Here is a 23,757-nt window from a genome sequence, read left to right as displayed (position 1 = left end):
AAGAGTTTCATACTTCTGTAGATCAAACTGTGTTTCTGTGAGGGCTTCTTCAGCCAAAGAAGAAAGACAGACAAAGAGAAAACAGAGAGAAAGAAAAGCAACAATAATTTTAATACAAATCACTCTCGTTCATGTTTCTAGAGTTTTAACATCTTGACATCACTACTTGTGTGCTTAATGTCTAACAACATCATACCGCAATTTGCCTAGACCATGCCCCTCCATTGTTGTGGGCCTGGCTGAATATGGGTAATAATACCCTTGTTTGAACAAGGGAGACTAAATCTTCTAAAGTTCCTGAAAAGGTGGTGTCGCTACCAAACATGTTCAGCAACACCCCCACCACCCTGCGGAAGGCAACACACACAAAATTGGGAAACTCCAGGTCACCTAGGTGCACTAAGAGAACCCTAACTGTCTCAAATCCCACTGGACAAATGGATGTTTTCAATAGAGTGTATTTCATATAATAGACCTGTGCTGGCTGTCAATGTTTGCTGAGACTTCCCTCCTGGGCAGTTTGTTACGTCTGTTGATGTCAAAAGATAAACACCATATTATATTTCATCTTTGTGAATCCCTTGTGTTCATATTACACTATAATGCTTCCCATTGCCTAAATTAACAAGAATGTCTCCCTATATGTTCGTCAGTGCCAATTTCCACTTAGTACGTATGTTTGTTATCGTAATTTACCTTGTGGCTGTTTTTATAGCACCAGCATCATCCGACCAGGATGACTTGAAGTCTTATAAATACGTGTTTCACTCAAACATGGTGGTGGGTGTCACACGGCATGAATACGGATGGGGTTCCTAGTTACACTGTTGAAGTCATATTTGATACCTGTGTAGTGACGTGCAGTTCAATTTAAAACATGCTGATTATGTGGGCAATTTGATGCACTGCTTTTTGCATAGCCATTGTGTTGCACTGTTGTACATCCATGCTGTGTGATGTGGCATTAAAGGTGGTGTTGTGGTCTTTGTGGGATGTATTTACCCATGCATCCGAGCCCTACCTCAAAACTGTGCAGTACTGACATGAAAACATCATGATGGCCAGAGCTTCCCAGAAAATGCACAGGAAAATTCCATTTCGCCTATATTGTGAGCTCAGAGAGGCAATGCTGATTGCCAAAAGCAAACCCATACTGTTGGGAATTCATTTTTGCACAGTAGTCTGAAACCATTGGGAATGGCAATGCTGATTGCCAAATGCAACCTAGAATTGTGAGGAATTCATTTGTTAAATCCCAAAAATGGGTGTAGTACCAGTACTCACCACTATCCAAAAGCCGGCAATTTAAAACAACACCAGATTTTACTTTTTTGTAGAAAACTGAATAAATGAACCCAAAACATGCCAAAGAAAGACTTACTGAGAGGTGGATACAATGTAAAGTGATATTCTGAAGTGACTTGAAGGTTTATAACAAGACTGGCTGAGCTGTGGATTGCAGCAGTTTAAGTTGCACTGGATTAAAGACACTAAAATCGAAAATGTTTAGATTAAATGAGTGACCTATGTTTGGTGTCACATGCCTTTGTAACTGTTGAAATGCCATAGTTTTGCACTTAGAATCAGCATTCTAGCTGCATATGTAAAAATGTTTAGTTTTATTTGAATGCAGGAACTGGGGAACAAAAAGTGACATTTTATCTGAAACTGGCTTAAAGAGATTCCAATTCTGCCTGGCAACTACCCCCATCAGGAGTGAAACTTGAGTCACAGCTGTGTTCCCAGGCTTAGCTGCCCTTTTGCTGCTCACACTAAGGATATGCCATCTATCTGATAATTGAATTACCTGTGCTCTGCAGCAAAGTGAACAAAGCCCTGTCCTGGCTCAGGCAAAGGTTTTATTGGCAGGAGTCGTAAATGGTCGTAAAAAGTGGCTTCCTCCTGAGGAAAGGGGAGGAGCACTGCCTGTGAGAGCAAGCTGGCTTGGCAGAACTGGATAAACCAGTATTTCTACCTTGTGCTGAGAGGAAACCACACCCCTTTGGAGCCAGAACATAACTTTAAAAAGATGGATAACTCATAGAGCGGACATGTGAAAATTTTATAAATGATACCATAATTCTTGTGATTTTTCTGCCCACATTTTAAGAGGTTTTTAGAACCGGTGGCGTGTTCAGAGGGGTTTTAGCGGAAAAGTGGATATTACTCTAAATGTATGCATGTTAAAAGTCTGAAACTTCATCAGTTAATGTCCATACTCCCTGCGCACATGTATGTAAAGCTGGGTCAATGTCAGAAATTGAAAAATCAGTTAAAAAGTCAATTATGTGCCATTTCTGAATGCAAGCTCTTAGAAACAGCGGATTTGGACAGAGACATGGCTAAATTCAGCCACACCATGTATATGTAATTTCAAGCAACTGTGTAACTGTGAAATATGTCTTTTATTATCAAATATAGAATGTGTGCAATCTGACAGAGGAGTGTCCTATCTGCAAGCCATAAAATGACATCCCTCTGACTCACAGTTCATTCCCCAATCAAATGATAAATGGAAGTTTGACCAATTAGAAGCTGAGAGAGAGGTAGGGTCAGTGATGCTAGAACACACCCACATTCTAAACACATAAAAGCAGACAGACAGGACAGATAGGGACCTTCAATTCCATCTGCCGCTGGAAGCTCTGCCGGAAAAATCCATACTTACCTCCATCAAACCTCCAGAAAGCCAAACTAGAGACTTCAATCTATCCAGAACTAAGAGACCAGACCAGAGAGAAAGCAGTGCTGTATCCAGAGAGACCCAGACCAGCAGAGAGAGCTGACCCAGATCACTGTGAAGTGCAGAGGCCAGACCAGACCAGACCAGAGTCTAAAATCTGACCAGATCCGTGGCGTGGCCCATTTCACTCAAGAATATAGTGTGAGTACCTAGAAAACTGTGCAGATCCAATCTCCTAGTTAAAATAATATAATTCAATCTATTAACCTAAGTAGAACTGCCTGATAGATCCAAATCTGTCACCTGTCATTCATTTGCAAAGCTGTCACTTGTCATTTTCTAGTTGCAAGCTGCACGTGTCTTTTTGAACTTTAAAATTTCAAATCTGAAAAACGACCTTTATTCAATCGCTCATATCTCCGCAACCGTTTGTGCTAGAGACTTGCAGTAACTTTTATCTGAAAGCTTAGAATCGTGGCTTTCCTATGAACCTAGAACCGAAGCGAATTTTACCGCGATTTGCAAATTTCTCCACATGTAAAATCAGCTGCTGCTTGCCTTCCATTTGCCAGAAATTCGTTTAACCTGCTAACTATCCCTGCATCATTGCTAGTGTGAGCCTGGACTAATATTAACTAGATACCACTCACCCTGAACCTCTGAAAGGGAATTAAAAGCATTTCCAGCATATTTCTCATCCATTGCTAGCACATATCAAAGCATTTTGCCTGTGTTTTCAAAACTCCTATCTGTTTTCTGTAGTGTAAGCTTGCTGGGGTGAATTGCTTTACATTGATTGCATTTCTGAGAACTGTGTGTTTTCCTTCCATTTCCTTGCCTTGCATCAAGGGGGGGAGGGGATTGCCAGAGAAAAGTGATTACATTGTTTGGTTGAAATCATATTGAGTATTTTCTGTACTGCATTCATTGAATATTGCATCCACCTGAGCTTACATAAAGCATCCTCTACCACATTATACTTTTGTTCCTATTTACCAGTGTGCTACCTTATCCATTTCATGTCAACTCATTAGTGATTATAAGAAGTGTGCTAGTGCCAGATTCTCCGTTGTTGATCTTTATCATATCAGATTAAGTGTGCTATTCAATTATTAATTTATTATAAAGTGTGATATATATATTTTAAATTATCAAATAAACCTTTTAAACTTGCAAAACAGAACTACTTCTTGGCTCAGTGGGGTCAGGGGGATTCCAAGAGAGGGGTGTTATATAGGGGTAGTCATCCAGAACGCATGAACTGGACATAAAGATATATCAATAAGGGTTTTCATTCAGTATTATAGACTAGGCGTTGACTTAGCTGTAGTGTTGAATTGAATCCTCTTACAAATTGGGGGCTCGAGCCGGACGTTTGGGTTAGAATACCACTTGTGCAGCTTAATACAGTGTGCTAACTGACGGGATACATACATCCGGTCGGATCACCACGCTGCATTACGCTGTGAAGCATTCCTCAAAAGGGACACTCCAAGAAAAGTTCTGTTCTGCAAAAATAAAATACTAACTTCTGTAAGTCAGGACAGAGACCAATCTCTAGAATGACGACCTTAGTAGACATGAAAATAGCCAGAGAGCACCTCTTGCATAAGCTATTTGTGAGAGGTGAATGGACTGAACAGGGCCAGGATGCCTGGTTGCAGGCCATCACGCGACAGGTCACTGAAACAGGGTCAGATATATATAGAGATCAGGGTCCCTTACATGTGGCCCTGAGTGAACTATATATGGCTCCTAAAGCCAAAGAGGAACACAATAAGATTGCCAGGATAGCAGCATACCTGTACCTATATATGGGAGACATGCAGGATAGATGTGCTGAAAGCCAAAATCTGGCAAATAGGCAACAGATGGTGTTAGAGAAGGCCCAATCTGACCTGGTCTCTTCTGAGCAGAGGCTGCAGAGGAGCCAGGAGTCAGAAGATGATAGTAGGCAGCACATCATTAAAATAAAGAAGGATATGGATGTGCTGCAACAGGAAAAGGTAGAACAGGATACTAGATTTCTGGCCCTGCAGAAGGAGCACCAAGACAGTTTGGACTCCTTACTGCAGAGCCAGAAAAAGCTGGAGCAACAATTAGACTTTAACAGGGCATGCACGGAGCAGGTAGCCACCCTGCAAAGTCATCTAGACAGAGTGAAGGTAGAGAGCAACAAGCTGATCTTGAAAGACCTGGATACCCAGGCAGAGTTTGATGAAGAATGCCAGAAAGCTGGTGCCTTTCAAAGGCAGAGGGACGACCTGGCGGCACAAATGCAGGCTCTTAGTCAGGAAAGAGACGCCTTAGGCCAGGAAGTCTGCCATTTAAAAAGGAAAATGGAAGAAAATCACCTGGCCCACCAGGGACTGGGTGACCTCCAAAAAGAACACCAGAACTTGTTAGAGCAAACCAGGAGGGTGGAGGATGCTCTAGCAAGAAAGGAGCAGGCCAATAGGGACACAGCTCAGGAGGTAACCCTCCTGCAGCAAAGACTGGCCCAGTTCTCCAGGACCAACCAGGAAGCACAGAGGGAAAATGAGGCTCTCTGCCAGCACAATGAGAGGCTCCAGCAACAGGTAGCGATGCAGGAGAAACTGATAGAGTCGAGTAAGGCCTTAACAGAGGAACTGAAGGCACAAATGCAGGCTCTTGCATTGCAACAGGGAGCAGGGGCGGATAGAGATGAGGTTCGCTGGGAAATGGAAACTCCGGAGCATAACCTCAGGAGCCCTAGTACCAGAGGCCCTCATACCTCTCAGTCCCTGGACTCTGCCACCCCCATGTCCCCTGGCGCACACGAGCACAGGGCCACAGGGATGGCAGATTACTATCCAACCAGAAGCATGGGGCTCATAGGCCAGTACCACTCAGGAATGGAGGGGTGGGCATCCGGGTATGGGCACCCAAGTACAGTACAGTTCGATGGGGAACCCCAGGAGAGTAGGCCCATTAAGGGCATCCTGAAAACCTCTGCCCAGTTAGGTCAGTGGAGGGGGTACCCATCAAATCCTGGCAGCAAGGAGGAATCTGAAGACTCCTCTGAACTGCGCAGGACACAGGAGACCAGGTCCCCACATTCTGCCAGCCATTCCCAGGCTCGCAGAATCCGGGAAAACCTGGAAGATCAGACGGGAACCTCTGGGAGCAGTGCCTCTGAGTCCGAGGATGAATGGACAAGGGTTACCCGAACCAAAAAGGCCAATAAGGCAAAAAGGGCCTTGCTTAAGGACCCCTTAAAGCAGATTAAGGCGATCAGGAGCGTCATCACGCCTTACCATAAGAACGCTAAGTATTATGTTTGGGAGCACTTAGAGTTGTTTGAACAAATGATGGAGACTTTCCATTTGAAGGACAGCCAAAGCTGTATTCAATATGTAAAGTGGACCTTCTCCCCGGAATACTCCAGTTTCTTTGCGGGGCTGGAGGACCAAAATCATTTAAGATGGTCCACCTATAAGGCGGCCATCTTGAAACATTTTTCTGTTCACAGAAATCCTCAAGAGGCTCGCAAGGCAGCCTACAATTTGCAATGTGGGGAGGATCAGGCCCCACAAGAATTTGTGCAGGAGTTAAAGCGTGCTTTTGCACAGACCACAAGAAGGGTGCGCACGGATAGCAGGGAATTTATTAATACGTTTTTCCATGCCTTGCCCAAATATATCATGACCCAGCTCGTGAGGGATTTTCACGAGAAAAGATCTTTAGACTGGGTCATTGAACAGGCTACCCAGATCTATGAGGTGCAGAAACCGGTAGATAGCAAAAGTAATGCCCAGAAAAACCCCAAAGCCAACACCACCCCTGCTGCTGCCAAGGTGGCAGAGGTAAAGGTCACCCCCGTTTTAGATTTGGAGATGGGGGGGCCTAAAAACCTACCTGCACCTAATAATGCTAGGCCCAGAAGGTCCTCGGGCCAGTCACAGACAGGGAGCCAGGGAGGCAGCCCCACAAATGGGGTCCCTCGCTCTCCTGATTATGTAAGTCCCCGTTACAAGGGAAACAGACCCATCCTGGGTTATGTGTGGACTCCTCCAGCCCAAGGGGGGGGATCCAGCCAAGCACCTAACCCAGGGAACTTCCCTCCTAACTTCCCACCGGAGGGCAGAAACTCTCCAAATCCTGGGCAGAACTTTTTCCCCAGGTATCCACCCAACTTTCAGCCCCAAAACCATCCATCCTTCTTTCCCCAATTCCCTGAGCCCAGACCACTGAATCCGGGAGAGGGGAGGCCAAGGGTGGAGGGGTACCCAAATCTTCCCAACCCGGGGTATTACCAGAGGAGGGATAGCTACCCTTCCCGGGATCAGCCCAGGGGAGAAAACAGGGCCCCGTATCAGCCTGAGCGGGTTTCCCAGTTAGAGCGCCAGGTTCAAAACATGGCGTGGGATATGGGTCATATACTGAGGGCGCAGCAGAACCCTCAGATCAGCATGCTGGCGCAGAACGCACCCAACTCTGGACCTGGTGCTCCAGAACAATGACGGGGGCAGCACCCCGATAACTCACCGGTTCCCAGGGAGGAGGCACAAGGGGAAGGGGGGTGTAAAGCCTTGGAGGAAGCTTCCTTCCTTACTTGTAAACAGCCCCTGGAAACCCAGGAACCGGAAACAAAATCTCTTGCCCCTGAAAGTCTGCCTCCTAAGGAGCAGAGGGGGGGTAGGAGAAACAAAAGACCCAAACAGACTCAGTTTGAGGAGGAGGTACAGATCTTCCAATTTGAGGGAGAGGGATCCCCAGAGGATCCTGGGAAAAGGATCTTCTCCTTCAGAGAGGGGGGAACTCCTCCCAAAGAAAAATGGGTCCCTAGGGATGCAAATCCAGACTGGGGAGATGTGGAGAATGAGCTACCGCCGCCCACCATCTCATCCCAGAACCAACATCAAGAAAATCCCCTGGTTCAAACCCATCCTGGTGACTGCCTCCAAAAAGGGGGGGGCGGCCCAGAACCGGAGCCAGGGGAACCCACAATGGCTCTGATCTCCAGTTGTCAACTTTTTCTTTCAGATTCCCAAGGCTCTCCACAGAATTCTGCCCAAAACTCTTCTCTCGCCATGTCCAAAACCAGAAAATTAGCCCACCAGTTGTCCAAAAATGTACATTATCTGTGCCCCCTTGAGGAGAAGGAGGGAAGATATTATGCCCCGGTACAAGTACAGGGGCAGGGTACAATCTCGGCACTGGTGGACACTGGATCTCAAGCTACCCTTCTGTCCAGAAGGGCCTTTGACGAACTGAATGCAGGAAGGGGAGGGAATTACCAAATTCCTCTCACCTCTCTTCCTGGACAACTCCAGAACTTTGACGGGAAGGAAATTCCCGTTGAGGGGACTGCAGACTTGGACATTAAGATCGGGCGACATAAGTTGAAACACCCGGTCATAGTAGTGACCCCAGAGGGCACCCCTTGTTTACTAGGGAATGACCTCCTGAGAAGGTTGTCACCCCTAATAGATTGCGTAAACAAGGTCCTCTGGACCCAGACTAGCCGACCAATCAAATTAAAACAGAGTGTCAACCATGTTAGTTTAAACGGCACATGCCACATGGTTGAACAAAAATCTGACCAAGTAGAATTTCACTTCCAGAACAGCCAGATTCCAGACGTGACAGTAATAGCAGTAGGACAACAGACTGGTGATGGGGGGTCCTCTCTATTTCTGAAAATCAACCTTCCTTCCAGTCTAAAGTGGTACTCCACGCTGGAAGGAAACACTCTGAGATTCTATACTAATCCACAATCAGAAACTCCCACTCCAATAGTCCAGAAAGATGTGAAATCAGCTCAGAGCCTGGCTGATATTCAGCAAATTGGAGAGCAGTTGTTCATCCCTGTTCAGTTAAATGATGGGAAGGACTCTGTTCTCGCTCGAGTGTGTGTGAACAACGGTAAGAGCTTCATCAGCGAAGCCATGTTCCGCCAACTCCCAAAAGATCCAGCCATTCCCACCTTCAAACTGATAGACAAATGGGAAATGGACCTGGAAGCACCTAATTCCAAACATCTCCTGCCAAGCAGGTGTATGCTCAAAATCTCCATTGGCAACAAGAGCATAGTCCACAATTGTTGGGTCGTGCGAGACGTCCCTGCCGCCTTTTACTTAGGCAGTGACATTCTCAATCGCTTTGCCATTAGTTTGGACCTAATAAACTTCAAAGCTTGGTCCCGATTAGCGGATAATCCCATGGGCTTTGATGATCCAGAAAAAGCATTTAGGTCAGCTCAATTGCTACCTTATGCAGTTGAAATTCAGGTTAAAGAGGAAGTCACCATCCCAGAAAGGACCCGACAATTCTCCCTGGAAGTGAAAGTTAAAAGGGGACAAGAGTTGAAAAACCCTGATGCTTACATACATCTAAATGCTTCTCTCCAACAGCAAGGGTTGGGGGTAAACCCAACTCCATTAGTCAACATAGAACATGACACCATTCTAATAGAGGTGGATAACAGCGACTTAAAGAGTATTACTCTAGCCGCAGGCACCATTATTGGAATGGCGGTTGATGACCGACATTTCTCCATTGATCTTGTAAATGAACTGTTAGGACCAATCCCCAAGGACTGTTTTGACAGTGACAGTGAGGACAATACAACACCAGACAGGATTTTTACCCGGCATGGGGGGAACTTCCTGGTGTACACTTCCTGCCCTTATGGTAAGGAAGATGTGACTTGTGACTTCAGGAGGGATGAGGTGATTTTCCAGGTTCATGAAGGCTGCCTTTCCCACCTGAAGCCTCCGGTCCAAATCAGCACTCTGACCAGGGACTTCTCCACCCAGCTGGAGGAGGCCGCGGAGATAGCCAAACCAGAAGTCTTTCCAGGCTTCAGGCAGATGGTGGAAGAGAGAGTCAACCTAGCTGATGCCTGTGTGACTCTGGAACAAAAGCAAAAGTTGAAACAAGTTTTCTTGGATTTCCAAGATCTCTTTGCGGTAGACTCATATGACTGTGGTCGCACTGACATCCACACAACAACAATCCCCACGGACCCTGGCATGACTCCTGTGTTTGTGAAGCAATATCGCTTGCCTCTCGCATCAATGGAGTCCCTTACTGAAATAATTAAGAACCTTGAGTCCCGGGGAATAATCCGTCCAGTCCACAGCACCTTCAATAATCCGGTGCTGGGAATATTGAAGCCAAACGGCCAGTGGAGACTCTGTGCCGACCTTAGGGAGCTCAACAAACGGGTCCATACTTCCCGATGGCCTCTGCCCTACATTGACCAAGGTCTGGCCCAGATTCAGGGGTCACAGGTATTCACTGCAATAGACCTGACCAATGGATACTGGACCGTGCCTGTCAGTAGGGAGGACCAATACAAGCTGGCTTTTACCTTTGGGGGCCAGCAGTACACCTGGACCCGGACTCCCTTCGGATACCTCAACTCCGGCAATGAATTCAACATTTTTCTACACAAGGCCATGCCTGACTTGGGTGCAAGGGGTAACCTGGCTTATGTAGATGATGTCCTCATCAAAAGTTCATCTGTGGAGGAACACATAGCGGAGATCCGTTATGTTCTGACACAGTTGAGGGCTGCCGGAGCAAAACTTTCCTTTCAGAAAGCACAATGGTGTAGAACCCGTGTTAATTTCTTGGGGCATGAGATTACTCCTCAGGGTCTCTGTCCCCAGGAAAAGAAAGTGGAAGCACTTCAGAAACTTAAAGACCCCACAACTCTGCGGGAACTAAGGAGCCTCCTTGGACTGACTAATTACAGCAGAAAGTTCATTGAGGGCTACGCAGAGATCACCAGACCCCTGATTCATCTCCTGAAGGGGGGGGTCAAGTGGGAATGGGGTCCAGAACAAGCCGAGGCGGTAAAACAACTCAAAAGAAGCCTCTCACAAGCGCCTTGCCTAGCTTACCCTGTCAGAAACAAGGAGTTCTTCCTGGAGACGGGGTTCTCTAATACGTGCTTGACGGCAGTATTATATCAAAAGCATGACAAGGTCAATAAAGTAATCTCCTATGCGAGCAAAACTTTATCCTCTGTGGAGGAAAAATTCAACGATTGTGAGAAGGCACTCCTGGCAACGGTGTGGGCATTGAAGAATTACCGCCCGTTTATCCAGGGGGAACACATCATAGTGGAGACTCCTCACCAGCCTCTGCAATATCTCCAAAGTGACCGAATCCGGGCCGGAAATGTGAGTAATTCCCGAATTACTTCCTGGATTCTGTCAATGCAAGGCTTTCCTGTGGAGGTCAGATATGGCCAAAACAAGAAGAGTCCCCTCGCGCAAGGTCTGGCTGACTTGCATGATTGTGCCAGAGAAAACTGTCTCGAGGACGAAAGTCTAAAAATAAAGGACAACATGGAGGCATACCTTAATTCCCCCCACAAAGTCTTTGAAGAAGACAAGTGTGAGGGAATGCCCACTGTGTATGTGGATGGATGCTCTTACCATGTTGACAACAACGGGGAGAAAGAACTGGTGGCCGGCGTAGGGAATGCATGGGTGAAGGAGTCCCCAGAACCCTCCGCTGGATACAAAATTGGTCCCCGAAGTAGTCAGGTGGCAGAATTGATGGCTGTGCATCAGGCCATCCTCACTGCTGTCCAGCATCAACTCCACGAACTGGTCATAATCACAGATTCGGATTATGTACGGAACGGGTTCGTGGAGCACCTGGTTAATTGGAAAACCAGAGGCATGTTATGTGCTAACAACAAACCCTTGAAACATGGGAAGTTGATCCAAAACATTGATGATCTGGTCACCTCGAATGAGATGACCATCTTCTGGAAAAAGATCAAGGGTCATTCCAAAGTAGAGGGACCAGACAAAACTGGAAATGACTTAGCTGATCAGCTGGCCAAAACCGGGGCCATCTAAGGGGATCTAATTGAGATTGAGTCCCTGTTGGGGGAAATCCAGGTCACTGCTATCACTAGGTCCCAGACAAATGCTCACAACGACCTTTCAATTGCACAATGGAGTAAGGAGACCCCTGATGATGATTTGATTACTGCTCAGAAGGGGGATCCAATTATTGGTAAATTTTACCAGCACCTTGAGGACCCTGAGAACTTTCCCCTGACGGATACCGATTACATTGGGAAAGAGGACCTAAGAGTGTTGATGAAATGTCCAAAAATGTTCCGGATTCAAGACGGTTTGCTGGTAAGGAAATCCAAAGATGGCCACGATCAGTGGGTGGTTCCTACCTCATTCCGAAGCCTGATGTTAAGTCACGCCCATGATGCGGCCACCGCCGGTCATAGGGGGTTTCACACAACATTGGAAATCTTAAGAGAGGTTGCATACTGGCCACACATGGGGCAGGACCTCGACCAATACTTGAAGGGGTGTCTTGTGTGTGCACAATTTCAGCCATCATCCCTCACGCACCGCGCGCCTCTCCAAAAGAGGGGAATGACACTGCCATGGTCAGATTTACAAATCGACTTTGTAGGCCCTGTGATTCGCTCGGCTAGGGGGAATAAGTACATGTTGACTGTGACATGCTTGTTTACCAAGTGGGTGGAATGTCTCCCAGCCCCAAATTGCAAGGCAGAAACTGCAGCTGCCTTGATGATTAACCACATCTTTTCCCGTTTTGGTCTACCTCAAAGGATTGAGTCAGACAGAGGTAGCCACTTCACCAGTGAAGTAATGACAAAGATGTGGGAGATACTGGGGGTCAAGAGAAAGCTGCATATTGCTTATAGACCAGCTTCTTCTGGGGCAGTAGAGAGATATAACCGGACAATTGTGAGCATATTAAAGAAGTTTGTGGCAGATTCTGGGCCAAGTTGGGATATCCGATTACCTCTGGTCCTAATGGCCATCAGATCTACCCCTTCATCTGCAACCAAAATGTCACCATTTGAGTTGATGACTGGGCGCAAGATGGTGCTTCCCCAGCATTTGCTCTACAGGACCCAAGAGCAGACACTGATAAATGCCTCCACTACTCATGAGTATGTAGAGAATTTAAGGAAACACCTTCAACATGCTTTTGCTTATGCTCAGCGGAATCTAGAAAGATCAGCTGATAGCATGAAGACCCATTATGACCTGAAAACTTCCAGGAAGGAATATCAGGTGGGAGACCGGGTCTATCTATACAACTTCCAAAGGAACCAGGCCAAGCAGCGCAAATTTTTGCCTACATGGAAGGGACCCTTTGAGGTCATCGACAAGATCTCCCCTGTGGCCTACAAAATCCACATCCCCAAAGGTCCTTTGGCAGCGGGGTAAGACAAGTGGGTCCACATAAACCAGTTGAAATATTGCCATCCCAGGCACACTCTGCAACAACTGGAGGAATCCTCTGGAATCCTAGCGGGTACTGTCTCAGACTAATTCTGTTCCAATCATAAAACATACCACATCTAGTCTGTAAAATATTGTGATTTGCATGAAACTGTCTCTTAGTTATACTGTTTTTTTTTCAAAATAAGAATGTAATGTTTCGTAATGATGAAATGCATATGCTGCCCCACTATCTCAACGGTGGTGGAAAAACGTCTATGAATAGGTATTGCCGCTCTTCCTTTGTCGTCCTAGGAGAAAGAAAACCTTGAGACGGGCCAAGGAGGACGATCCGGAGACCGGGAGCTGAGACGCAACGGGCTCGGGGTACCGCCCAATATTCCCATCAGGACCGGCGAGGAGAACCGATCGATCCGACCGGATGGAGGAAAAGATGCTGAACTGGGCCATCTATTGGAAGAAGATGAGGAAACATCCCAGATCTTGCGAGTCCCATCAGTGAAACCGAATGGCCATCGCAAGAGGGGGGCTTGTGGGATGTATTTACCCATGCATCCGAGCCCTACCTCAAAACTGTGCAGTACTGACATGAAAACATCATGATGGCCAGAGCTTCCCAGAAAATGCACAGGAAAATTCCATTTCGCCTATATTGTGAGCTCAGAGAGGCAATGCTGATTGCCAAAAGCAAACCCATACTGTTGGGAATTCATTTTTGCACAGTAGTCTGAAACCATTGGGAATGGCAATGCTGATTGCCAAATGCAACCTAGAATTGTGAGGAATTCATTTGTTAAATCCCAAAAATGGGTGTAGTACCAGTACTCACCACTATCCAAAAGCCGGCAATTTAAAACAACACCAGATTTTACTTTTTTGTAGAAAACTGAATAAATGAACCCAAAACATGCCAAAGAAAGACTTACTGAGAGGTGGATACAATGTAAAGTGATATTCTGAAGTGACTTGAAGGTTTATAACAAGACTGGCTGAGCTGTGGATTGCAGCAGTTTAAGTTGCACTGGATTAAAGACACTAAAATCGAAAATGTTTAGATTAAATGAGTGACCTATGTTTGGTGTCACATGCCTTTGTAACTGTTGAAATGCCATAGTTTTGCACTTAGAATCAGCATTCTAGCTGCATATGTAAAAATGTTTAGTTTTATTTGAATGCAGGAACTGGGGAACAAAAAGTGACATTTTATCTGAAACTGGCTTAAAGAGATTCCAATTCTGCCTGGCAACTACCCCCATCAGGAGTGAAACTTGAGTCACAGCTGTGTTCCCAGGCTTAGCTGCCCTTTTGCTGCTCACACTAAGGATATGCCATCTATCTGATAATTGAATTACCTGTGCTCTGCAGCAAAGTGAACAAAGCCCTGTCCTGGCTCAGGCAAAGGTTTTATTGGCAGGAGTCGTAAATGGTCGTAAAAAGTGGCTTCCTCCTGAGGAAAGGGGAGGAGCACTGCCTGTGAGAGCAAGCTGGCTTGGCAGAACTGGATAAACCAGTATTTCTACCTTGTGCTGAGAGGAAACCACACCCCTTTGGAGCCAGAACATAACTTTAAAAAGATGGATAACTCATAGAGCGGATATGTGAAAATTTTATAAATGATACCATAATTCTTGTGATTTTTCTGCCCACATTTTAAGAGGTTTTTAGAACCGGTGGCGTGTTCAGAGGGGTTTTAGCGGAAAAGTGGATATTACTCTAAATGTATGCATGTTAAAAGTCTGAAACTTCATCAGTTAATGTCCATACTCCCTGCGCACATGTATGTAAAGCTGGGTCAATGTCAGAAATTGAAAAATCAGTTAAAAAGTCAATTATGTGCCATTTCTGAATGCAAGCTCTTAGAAACAGCAGATTTGGACAGAGACATGGCTAAATTCAGCCACACCATGTATATGTAATTTCAAGCAACTGTGTAACTGTGAAATATGTCTTTTATTATCAAATATAGAATGTGTGCAATCTGACAGAGGAGTGTCCTATCTGCAAGCCATAAAATGACATCCCTCTGACTCACAGTTCATTCCCCAATCAAATGATAAATGGAAGTTTGACCAATTAGAAGCTGAGAGAGAGGTAGGGTCAGTGATGCTAGAACACACCCACATTCTAAACACATAAAAGCAGACAGACAGGACAGATAGGGACCTTCAATTCCATCTGCCGCTGGAAGCTCTGCCGGAAAAATCCATACTTACCTCCATCAAACCTCCAGAAAGCCAAACTAGAGACTTCAATCTATCCAGAACTAAGAGACCAGACCAGAGAGAAAGCAGTGCTGTATCCAGAGAGACCCAGACCAGCAGAGAGAGCTGACCCAGATCACTGTGAAGTGCAGAGGCCAGACCAGACCAGACCAGAGTCTAAAATCTGACCAGATCCGTGGCGTGGCCCATTTCACTCAAGAATATAGTGTGAGTACCTAGAAAACTGTGCAGATCAAATCTCCTAGTTAAAATAATATAATTCAATCTATTAACCTAAGTAGAACTGCCTGATAGATCCAAATCTGTCACCTGTCATTCATTTGCAAAGCTGTCACTTGTCATTTTCTAGTTGCAAGCTGCACGTGTCTTTTTGAACTTTAAAATTTCAAATCTGAAAAACGACCTTTATTCAATCGCTCATATCTCCGCAACCGTTTGTGCTAGAGACTTGCAGTAACTTTTATCTGAAAGCTTAGAATCGTGGCTTTCCTATGAACCTAGAACCTACCCCTTATAGTTTTACCGCAATCACGGAACACGCATCCGCAAATTTTACAGCGATTTGCAAATTTCTCCACATGTAAAATCAGCTGCTGCTTGCCTTCCATTTGCCAGAAATTCGTTTAACCTGCTAACTATCCCTGCATCATTGCTAGTGTGAGCCTGGACTAATATTAACTAGATACCACTCACCCTGAACCTCTGAAAGGGAATTAAAAGCATTTCCAGCATATTTCTCATCCATTGCTAGCACATATCAAAGCATTTTGCCTGTGTTTTCAAAACTCCTATCTGTTTTCTGTAGTGTAAGCTTGCTGGGGTGAATTGATTTACATTGATTGCATTTCTGAGAACTGTGTGTTTTCCTTCCATTTCCTTGCCTTGCATCAAGGGGGGGAGGGCATTGCCAGAGAAAAGTGATTACATTGTTTGGTTGAAATCATATTGAGTATTTTCTGTACTGCATTCATTGAATATTGCATCCACCTGAGCTTACATAAAGCATCCTCTACCACATTATACTTTTGTTCCTATTTACCAGTGTGCTACCTTATCCATTTCATGTCAACTCATTAGTGATTATAAGAAGTGTGCTAGTGCCAGATTCTCCGTTGTTGATCTTTATCATATCAGATTAAGTGTGCTATTCAATTATTAATTTATTATAAAGTGTGATATATATATTTTAAATTATCAAATAAACCTTTTAAACTTGCAAAACAGAACTACTTCTTGGCTCAGTGGGGTCAGGGGGATTCCAAGAGAGGGGTGTTATATAGGGGTAGTCATCCAGAACGCATGAACTGGACATAAAGATATATCAATAAGGGTTTTCATTCAGTATTATAGACTAGGCGTTGACTTAGCTGTAGTGTTGAATTGAATCCTCTTACATCTTTGCACTGTAACACTATATAAGCGAGCATTCGCTACGCCAAAGTTCTGGCTTTGGTGTAGACATGCGATAGGCATTACCCAGACACTTCCATAACAGTACTACCTATAACAGCTTGTAAATGATGTGAGTACATGGGCATATGATGTCAGGGACTTGCATTCGCAATCTAATACCCAAACGTAAGTCAACACGTCTAGCTTTGGCAAACATTGTTTAAAACATGTTGTTCAAGTGTTCACCCGTCATTACTTTGAAAAGAATCTCTCATACTAACTTAAGAATTGTATTAATGTAGTATGCTGCCCCATTACAGTGTTCTCGACAATTTCTGCCACTAGTGTGTTCTTTAACAATGGTGTCACTGTTTATTTAGGAGAAAGAAGCGAGCAATCATCATGATAGTGACAGTGGTTGTCCTCTTTGTGGTTTGCTGGGCTCCATTCCATGTGGTACACATGATGATTGAATACAGTAAGTACTGCATTCTCTTAGCTGGTGTTGTTGCACGTGTAATCTATCAACTAAGAATGCAATGGATATACAGTTTGAATTTACAGAATTGCATTTACTTTTTCATTCCCTAAAATGTTGCCTCTGACACACACACGTACACACATGTTTAATCGGCTTGATGATATATTTTTCACATCGCCTTGTATGTGTTTGCAACTTTTATGTTTCAGCTTGGGGTGTTGGGATTTGTAGGCTTTTTGCACTCATTATAAAACTGCTGTTTGTCTGATAATTTGTGGATTGACGTTTTGGTTTGGAATTGGTGATGTTCAAACCAACTTGAACCTAGTTACATCTTATCAAAACAATTATAATTCAAATAACTTAATTTGGAGATTATACACACACTTGTTCATGGAGGAATTACCCCTAAGTTACAGACCAATGATGGTGGACCATGACATTAAAACCTCTTTGAGCTACACAATTTTGTGGCTCACTGAAGGGTGGTCAAAGCTTCACAAACAGCACTCTCCTTGGAGCCACTAGCATCTTCCTTGACTCCCAACCGCACACTTTACATGTGTTTGTTCTTTGGGAAACTGTTGCCTCTTCAAGCTGCCCCAGAGTTTTCCCCCCTTTCTAAAGGGGGCCATTTCATTCATGCTAGAAATTGTGAAAAGAGATATGTCTTTGTTGGATGAGCCCAAATGGGATACTCTTTTTCTGGCACGAGAAAGCCAAACCTGTTCACGCTATGTCTATTTCTAACTAGGGTGCGGCCAGGATGGCATTTGCAGGTCACTAGCGGTCATAACTATAACCCCTGGCAACTCCTGTGTGATCCCTGGCTCTGCCTATGTGACCCCTGGTTAAGGGTTGCAGAGGCAGAGAGAAAACGAAAGTAAAGAGGGCTCTCAGACGAGAGGCCCCTTTACATTAATTTCTTTTTGAAATTAACGGCAATATTTTCTTTTATAAGTCAGCACATGGAAGGTTCCGGATCCTATGTGCATAACAGGGACCAGAGCTGGTTCCTTGCATGTGTCGAGCATGGGAGCCAGAGCAGCCTCCCTGCAGAGGAGGTCCTCAGAGCAACCATGAATTCAGGAGAAGGTAATACAATGTTTATGTGTGCGTGTATCTGTGTATGTATATATATATTATGTAATGTGTCTGTGAGTGAGTGCATGAGGTATGGGTGGCTGGGTTTGCATGTGTGCGTGCATGAGTGGGTGCATGTGTAAAAGAGCACGTTAATGTGTGTGCTTGTGTTCAATGCCTGGATTACTTTCCAGTAATCTTTATTACTACTAGTCCTACTCTTGCTCATCCCAGTACTTGCCTATGAAGCACCTTGCCTCATAAGAACTGGAACGAGGAAGAGGGACGTGGAGGTAATGCTGGGCCAAGAAGCTGAATTTGGGGGTTGGAGGAGGAGAGTGGAAGGGAGAGGGGATGTGTCGGGAGTGTGGGGCAGGAGGGGGTTGTGCTAAAACAAAATGGCCATACATGATAAAGCAGGTATGATATGTGTTATTAGTGGCTAGACTGGCATTTTGGTGCAGCTAGACTAGGTATTTCTTACTGTGGCTTGACATTTTGTAAAGGGCCTCTCTGATGAAGCAATCAGCATAAGCGTTATTACCTGGCTAGACAGGAATTTGGGTGCAGCCAGTCCTTACTGTGGCATTGTATATGTTTCTGGGCATCTATGATAAAGTAGCATGGTGTCATTATGTGGTTAGATTGGCATTTTGGTGCAGCTAGTGTAGGTATGTCTTACTGCGGCATAGCATTTTTTATTGTGCATCATCAAGGGTATAGCAGACAGAAGTGTTATTAAGTGTCTGGCCTATATTGTGCAGTACGGTTTTACATATTTTCTTATGTTGGCATTGCATTTTTAATAGGTAAGCGGTAAGGTAGCTCAGTGGGTTCAATGCTTGCTGTTGTGTGTGATCTGCAGGTCGCAGGTTCAAATCCTAGCAAGGCCAACTCAGCCTTTCATTCTTCCGAGGTTGACAATGAGTGCCAACTTCGGTTGGGCTGATAATTGTATGTAAGTATGTGCTATGCACTGCGCTTTGGCGAAGCCCTATATAAAGAACACGTCAGTATTATGTATTAAAGTATTAATGCTCCTGTGCACTGTAGTGACTTGCATCTACTTGATTTTTGGATACGGAATTATCACAGCTACTGGTAATGGAGGGGTTCTTCTTTATGTATAATGACTTTACCTGACATGCAACTATAATTGGCAAAATGTGGAAGTAACTGGTCATACAATGCTGAAGCGCCAATACTATGGCAGTGCCTCAGCCTATGTTGTTCTATTGGGTCTAATCCTGTCATATCGTGACCCCATCCATGGCATATGAAGGCAGCACCCTTCTTGAAATTTGGTTGGAACATAGTTGTGGAATATTGTTGAAAAATCTACTTGACAAGCGACAATATGTTGGACAAATGTACTTGTCCGATTGACTTTTCACTCTGTGCCCTCAATTTATTAAATATTGCACACAGACAAAACATGCTATTTTATATTTGATAACTGTCAAATACCAGACAGATACATACTTACAATTGAATGCAAAATGGCATGTTCCGCTTGCTAGAACTTGGTCTATCGAAGTGTGTGGCTTCATACTTCAAAATAGAAAAAGTTGGGGATAGGGCATGCAAGGCATCTCCTGACTACTCCCCTCCTCCCTAGAAGTACAACATTCGACACCTTGCTTCCACTCTTCCTCCATGCTACTTAGGCGTTGTCGCTACTCTCTCTCTTCCTTTCCATGACTTTCAATGTTCTGGTTCACCCTTCTTCCCATTCCGCCTCACCTTCCTACACCCCTCGATCTCAAAACCCTGATAATCATATTTGGATCTCCCCCACCTCTTTTTTTCACTCTCTGTTCTCTGGGTTGCGCAGTGCCAGCTCTGTATGTAACTAAACACATTCTCTCCTGGACACCTTTGTCCAACTTACCCTTCACTTTCTCTACCTGACTGAAACCTGTATCTTACCATCAGACACAATCATCCCTGCCTTCTTTTTCTCTCCATCTGCTCACATCTCTCTTTCCTCTGCCTCCCTAGGACTAGTGGCAGCACTGGCATTCTCTTCCACTACTCATTTATCCCTCTCACTCTCTTATTCTCTCCTCCCTCCTTTCTCTTATTTGAATATCACTTTGAGGTATTCTGCAAACCCTAACCATTCTCACCTTTCTCATTATCTATAACCCACCTGGCTCCCTGTCCTTTCTGCGATGACCTTGACTCCCTTCTTTCCTCATTACTTCACCTCTCGTTTCCTTACTTTCTGCTTGCCGATTTCAATCTCTGTCTATCGACTATTCACATTTTCTGTGCTTTTCCATCCTCTCCTCCAGTCATATTCAGTACTCATCTCCTCCTTCTCACATCTTGGTGCCCTCCTTACATCTTATTATCTCTTCCACTCTGTCTCTTTCTCTTATTATGGTACCTCCTTCTTATTCTTCTGAGCACTCTCTCCTTACATTCCCCTTCTTCTCCTTCCTCTCAGTCCCCCTTTTTCTACGTCCCAGACTCTGCTGTTTATACCTATCATAATCCCAAGTCTGTTGATACTCCTTCCTTTATCCCTTCATTAACCTGCTCCTTACCTTCTCTCTCATCCTTTACCTCAATGCCCTCCAATTCCGATCTTGCTCTTATCAATTCTACCATCAATTCCACCCTTGAGTCCCTTTAATCTACCCACCCCTTCTCCCTATCTCGCAAACTTTCCTAAACTCTGGCTTATACTTCCGATCCTGTCTCTGTATGCCACTCCCCATTGTGTAGAGTGTCAATGGTACAAACTCTTGTTCTACTTATGAGTACCTTTTACTCTCATCTCCTTACCCCTTCTATGGCTCTGCCCTCTATGCTGCTTAGCTCTTTTATCTTGTCTTCTTCCCTCATCATCTTGTTTAATTTGTAGATCCCCTTATCTCCCTATCATGATCCTGCTGTGCCCTTCCCTCTTTCCTCAGCTGACCTTGCTACTAATTTAACAGTAATGATCTCCAATTATGCTTCCCTCTCCCGTCTCCTTCTGTACCCTACACCCTGATACCTTTTCCCTTCTCCTTCCTGGCTGTCATCTATTTTCTTGCCCCATCTCATTTTGATTCTGTGCATTTTCCTGCGCGTGCCCATCCCACTGCCTTCCCCTGCTGACCCTTTGCCTACTCTTATTCCCAAAGTCTCTGCTCTTATCATCTCTGTCCTGCCTGCACTCTAACTCTTCCCTTTGTTCTTCTACCTTCCGTTAAGACTTTAAACACCCTAATATTCTACATACTCTGAAAATAACTTTACTTGATCATTCTCTTCCTTCCAATCTTTGGCGTATCTCTCTTCACCCCTTTCTATCAGAACCCCTTGTAATGTGTGGTCTATTCTCAGTTCTCTGCATATCTGCATATCTGGAACATATCTGGAACAGCACTCTTCCCTCCTCTGCATCGGCGGTTTCTGTCCTATGGACTCGACTGAAACTGCCTTGCTCTATATCACCAACTCTCTAATAATTGTCCAGCCATGACAAACTCTTTTCCATTCAGATCCTGTCTGACCTCACAGTCACCTTTGATACTATTGATCACTCTTCTTAACACATTCTCATTCATGGGCCTTTCAAACTCTGTTTTTCAATGGTTCCCTTCTTACTGATCTGGCCACACTTCAACAGTTGCTTGGGTTGGCACCCGCTCTTCTTATCCCCTTCAGTTTGGTGCCCATAAAGGCTCTGAACTTGATCCCCTTCAATTCTGTCTCTACACCTCTCCCTTTTCTGCAATTACAACTAGGTTTGGCTTTATTGCCACTTTTATGCCAATTGCACAAATCTGAGTCTCCTCTGATTTCTCTGCCAATCTTCTCTCATCTCTGACCACCTGTCTTCTTAAACTACAAGCTTGGATGCACTCTGAATTACCTCTAGCTAAATCCTTCCGAGAATGAAGCTCTGGTTTCCCCTCTTCCTCAATTTACCCCTCACTTCCACCAACCTGTTCTTCTCCCCTTTTCTCTCAATGCTCGTATTCGATTCAACCCTTAACTTCTCCTCCCATATCACCAATATATATCATATGACATTTCCATTTGTTTAACATTTGCAAAGTATGCAGCTCTACTTTCCTTCACTGCAACCAAAACAATTATCTTTGCTTTTGTTTTCTAGTCATTCTTCTACTTTGTATATAGCCATCCATGACTACCAACTCTTCACTACCTATAATTTCTCAATTCATATCCTCTTCTGCCTCCTTCCTTACACTTCTATTTTTGCTTCCTTAGACTCGCTATCCTGGCTCTTCTGAATCTTGCCTTCTCTTTCACTTTCGTTCCATGGTCTACACATTTCTCAATTGTCTCGCTCCTCCTTATCTTTCCTCCCTTATTTTCCATTACTCTTCATCCGTCTCCTGCACGCCCAATCGCACTTCCTACTTACTGTTCCAAAGCTGTCCTGTGCCCAGTCCCCTTTTGCTTTTTCTCCTAAACATTAGAAGGCTCTTCCTCTATCTATTTGCTTCTGATTTTCAGTTCTCAACTGAAGTCATTGCTTTACTCTACTGCCTAATGTAAACTCATTGTTCAAATTGTTTTGAGTAAAGCGCGCTTTGTGTAAAGTGTTCTATAAATAAAATAAATACATACACAAGATAAAGGTATAGTTGTCTTGGGCAGCACAATCACGTACTTCCGCAATGCTAAAGTACATTTTAAAAAGCTTTTTTTTTAACCAAACCGATAGAAATTATGTTTCCAGATCACAATTTCGAACACATGCATACAATTGTCTGCATTATATTAGGCAGTTTCATCATTCAAGATCATTTTGGTGAGGGCGGGAGGAGTGAGGAAGAGGGGCAATATTTATTTATTTATGTATTTATTATTCATTTGGTAGGCACTTATACAGTAAGTCAATTCTGTTTCAAAGCGCCCAAAGGGCAACAGGGACGGAACATGGGATTGTGAAAGTGCAGCAAGAAAAGAGGGACCTGGGGGGTGGGTGCAAGTGCTGGAATGTACGTGCTTGTGCGTGAGCAGCATATGAAATGCCTAGTATGGTAAGTGCTATTGGGTAGAAAGTGCAAGCCTACAGAAATTAGGCTGGTGGGTGCCAAGGCAAGTGCTAAGAGGTAGGCATAGGCTGGGGTGATTGGGTGGGGGAGGCCAGGTCCCCAGGGGATACAAAAGGGCCTTGGCCACCAATCACGGTGACTGTGATATCAGTAGGGGAGGGACGAAGGGAAGGAGGAGGTGAATGTTAAGATGGATTTCTGAACTCTGACCTGGTGGGCAGAGGTTCAGAAGGCCAGCCTAGTTTATTGGAACAGGTTAACCTTCTGGACAAGCCAGACCAATCAAGGTAGCATTGGTGGCGGTCAAGACTAGGTCTCAGGAGGGGTCAGAGTGACTGAAAGACCTCAATGAGCATACAGAGTAAAGGACACTACAAATCACCGCCCAGGCAGATGTATCCATATTAAAAATATAAGTACATTTATTCAAGGCCTTTGAAGTTCAACACACAGTAATAATCAACAGTAACACTTTTAAACCAACACAATCCTCCTAAAATACATATATACAAGACCAAGTGTCGTAAAGGGTTAAACACATAGAATGGGACCACAACCTTCAAGGGAATGAAACAGGCATAGCAAATTATCTTTAGGCAGTTCTGCAGTAATCGCAATACTAACTGAATGGCAGTCCAGT

The 23,757-nt window shown here is 44.5% G+C and overlaps 1 protein-coding gene across 1 annotated transcript in view; it reads left to right on the top strand.

Moving 5' to 3' along the window:
- QRFPR (pyroglutamylated RFamide peptide receptor) overlaps positions 1 to 23,757 on the top strand; it is a 716,932-nt gene that overhangs the window by 624,321 nt on the left and 68,854 nt on the right. The window contains exon 5 of the mRNA XM_069631167.1: positions 16,907 to 17,004. Within this exon, the coding sequence (XP_069487268.1) occupies positions 16,907 to 17,004 (98 nt within the window). The remainder of the gene's footprint in view (positions 1 to 16,906; positions 17,005 to 23,757) is intronic.

The sequence above is a fragment of the Ambystoma mexicanum genome, chromosome 6q (genome assembly GCF_040938575.1).
Source record: "Ambystoma mexicanum isolate Mex_15411 chromosome 6q, UKY_AmexF1_1, whole genome shotgun sequence".
Taxonomy (NCBI): Eukaryota; Metazoa; Chordata; class Amphibia; order Caudata; family Ambystomatidae; genus Ambystoma; species Ambystoma mexicanum.
The sequence above is the reverse complement of the archived record's forward strand: the minus strand, read 5'-3'. Positions and strand labels throughout refer to the sequence as shown.